At 49.8% G+C, this 3,563-nt stretch overlaps 1 protein-coding gene across 1 annotated transcript; it reads left to right on the top strand.

Moving 5' to 3' along the window:
• Positions 1-926: 926 nt before the first annotated feature.
• On the top strand, positions 927-2,930 carry LOC137370300 (polycystin-1-like protein 3). Its single transcript, XM_068032679.1, has one exon. It carries the CDS (start codon positions 927-929, stop codon positions 2,928-2,930), a length of 2,004 nt encoding a protein of 667 aa, XP_067888780.1.
• The last annotated feature ends 633 nt before the right edge of the window (positions 2,931-3,563 follow it).

The raw sequence follows: 3,563 nt of genomic DNA on the forward strand, positions 1-3,563 counted from the left end.
GAGGAACTCTGCGACCCAGGAGAAAAGTATATTGTATATGGGGTTTGGGCCTGTGCACCGGGTGAAAGCCTTCCAGTAAAAGGCAAGGTATCTAGGGTGTTAACCTGTAAAACTGAAAATACTAATATTTTTCTTACAGATACATAATTTTAATTTTAACTTTCAGCTTTGAAATGTAAAGCTTTTTGTCTTTGATTTTCACGGATGCCCCTCCCTCTCCCCCCCACCCAATGTGGCAGCTCCCTTGCTGTAGACTCGGCTGTGTCCCTGACTCTCAATCCTCTCTCTACTTCTTCAGGTTCCCCCCAAAACTGCTCTTTGCTTCCATCACGATGGTGATTCCTGTTCCCAATATGGTTGCCCCACCCATACCACATCCCGCCCTGCTGCACTGCTAACCTCAACTCTTGGTGTGGTGACCCCTCCCCAGCTAATTTTTATCAATATAAACGTTGAACATATATAATATATAAAAGTATATTAAAACAAATAAAATTTATATAGCTGCTGATCTTTTTTTGAATTTTGTGGTTCCACTTCAGGACCCCACGCACTACACCCGCTCCCCCCCCCACTTTAACCTTGCTCTACTTCCCCCACCCAGCATTTTACCCACCTGTAACCTTGCCTTATCCCACTCTGCCTGCCCTCTAGCCCCTGCACTAACTGTCTCCTAGAGCTTCAAGGTTTCTGCATCATATTCCTCTCTTAGCCCCCTTCCCCTCCCCCCAACCCCGATAGTCCGATTATTCCCCCACCCTGTAATCCAGGGATGCCAACCCTCCTGGATTTCCACTGAGTCTCCCTGAATGGACATTCAATCTTCTGGGCACTGCTGGTGGAGAGCCGGGAGAAAATTAAATATGCGAGCCTCTGCCACCTTGAAAGCTCCGATCTGTTAATTCCCATCCCAATCGGTCAACTACATGCCCCATCCCCCGAGCTGTCAATTCCCATCCCAATCGGTCAATTCCCACCCCGAACTGTCAATTCCCATCCCAATCGGTCAACTCCCACCCCGAACTGTCAATTCCCATCCCAATCGGTCAACTCCCACCCCGAACTGTCAATTCCCATCCCAATCGGTCAATTCCCACCCCGAACTGTCAATTCCCATCCCAATCGGTCAATTCCCATCCCAATCGGTCAATTCCCACCCCGAACTGTCAATTCCCATCCCAATCGGTCAACTCCCACCCCGAACTGTCAATTCCCATCCCAATCGGTCAACTCCCACCCCGAACTGTCAATTCCCATCCCAATCGGTCAACTCCCACCCCGAACTGTCAATTCCCATCCCAATCGGTCAACTCCCACCCCGAACTGTCAATTCCCATCCCAATTGGTCAACTCCCACCCCGAACTGTCAATTCCCATCCCAATCGGTCAACTCCCACCCCGAACTGTCAATTCCCATCCCAATCGGTCAACTCCCACCCCGAACTGTCAATTCCCATCCCAATCGGTCAACTCCCACCCCGAACTGTCAATTCCCATCCCAATCGGTCAACTCCCACCCCGAACTGTCAATTCCCATCCCAATCGGTCAACTCCCACCCCGAACTGTCAATTCCCATCCCAATCGGTCAATTCCCACCCCGAGCTGTCAATTCCCATCCCAGTCGGTCAACTCCCACCCCGAACTGTCAATTCCCATCCCAATCGGTCAACTCCCACCCCGAACTGTCAATTCCCATCCCAATCGGTCAACTCCCACCCCGAGCTGTCAATTCCCATCCCAATCGGTCAACTCCCACCCCGAGCTGTCAATTCCCATCCCAGTCGGTCAACTCTCACCCCGAACTGTCAATTCCCATCCCAGTCGGTCAATTCCCGCCCCGAGCTGTCAATTCCCATCCCAATCGGTCAACTCCCAGCCTGAGCTATCAATTCCCATCCCATTTGGTCAACTTCCACCCCGAGCTGTCAATTCCCATCCAAATCGGTCAACTCCCACCCCGAGCTGTCAATTCCCATCCCAATTGGTCAACTCTCACCGCAAGCTGTCTGTTCCCATCCCAATCGGTCAACTCTCACCCCGAACTGTCAATTCCCATCCCAGTCGGTCAATTCCCGCCCCGAGCTGTCAATTCCCATCCCAATCGGTCAACTCCCAGCCTGAGCTATCAATTCCCATCCCATTTGGTCAACTTCCACCCCGAGCTGTCAATTCCCATCCAAATCGGTCAACTCCCACCCCGAGCTGTCAATTCCCATCCCAATTGGTCAACTCTCACCGCAAGCTGTCTATTCCCATCCCAATTGGTCAACTCCCACACCGAGCTGTCAATTCCCATCACAGTCGGTCAACTCCCAGCCCGAGCTGTCAATTCCCATCCCAATTGGTCAACTCCCACCCTGAGCTGTCAATTCCCATCCAAATCGGTCAACTCCCACCCCGAGCTGTCAATTCCCATCCAAATCGGTCAACTCCCACCCCGAGCTGTCAATTCCCATCCCAATTGGTCAACTCCCAGCCCGAGCTGTCTATTCCCATCCCAATTGGTCAACTCCCAGCCCGAGCTGTCAATTCCCATCCCAGTCGGTCAACTCCCAGCCCGAGCTGTCAATTCCCATCCCAATTGGTCAACTCCCACCCTGAGCTGTCAATTCCCATCCCAATTGGTCAACTCCCACCCCGAGCTGTCAATTCCCATCCCAATTGGTCAACTCCCACCCTGAGCTGTCAATTCCCATCCCAATTGGTCAACTCCCACCCCGAGCTGTCAATTCCCATCCCAATTGGTCAACTCCTACCCCGAGCTGTCAATTCCAAACCCAATCGGACAACTCCCAAACCGGGCTGTCAATTCCCATCCCATCAGTCAACTCTCACCGCAAGCTGTCAATTCCTGCCCCGAGTTCCCTTGATAAAGAAGGAAAAGCAGAAGACTTGTCTCTCCTCACTATCCCAACCAACCAGAATTTAGGACAGATGTTAAAAAAGGAGGAAACCCAACGGAACTAGCTTCTTCCCCAAATGATACCCTGTGTGGGTAATGTATGCCCTCTCTCCACCATCCCTGGCCCCAGTATTTTCAGGTCCATTTGGTGTTCAACCCTGTAGGATGTCTAAGTACATTTTAAGTATCTCAGGTGAATGATTTCCTATCATTAGTGAGTAACCTCCCCTTTGCTAGAGGAACATGGACATTTTTTCTCTATTTATTTCATATGCTGCTCTGCACTTTCTCATGTTAGGAGTAGAATAGGAGCAGTAGTCACTATGTGATGTGACACTATAAGGTCAATAATGTGGTCCTGGCCACTCTTTCCATGTGTTCTTATGCTCTGAGGTTAGGAAGACGCACATTTATTAACGCATTGACTCCCCAAGCCCTGGGACTTTGCATCTGACCTTTGGTTGTTGACACTCACTGGAAATGAGTTTGCTTTATGGTAAGTATATTTTTCTAACACTTACAATAACATTTTTTTTCTAATTAAAGAGAAGTTCCTTTCACACGTCACTACATGTAAGAATGCTAAAAGTGCAAAGGACCCCACGTAAGATCAATGCAGAGCTTCGTCAAGCATAATTGGAAGTAATAATGTTAATATTA

This window comes from Heterodontus francisci, chromosome 5, assembly GCF_036365525.1.
Source record: "Heterodontus francisci isolate sHetFra1 chromosome 5, sHetFra1.hap1, whole genome shotgun sequence".
NCBI classification, from domain to species: domain Eukaryota; kingdom Metazoa; phylum Chordata; class Chondrichthyes; order Heterodontiformes; family Heterodontidae; genus Heterodontus; species Heterodontus francisci.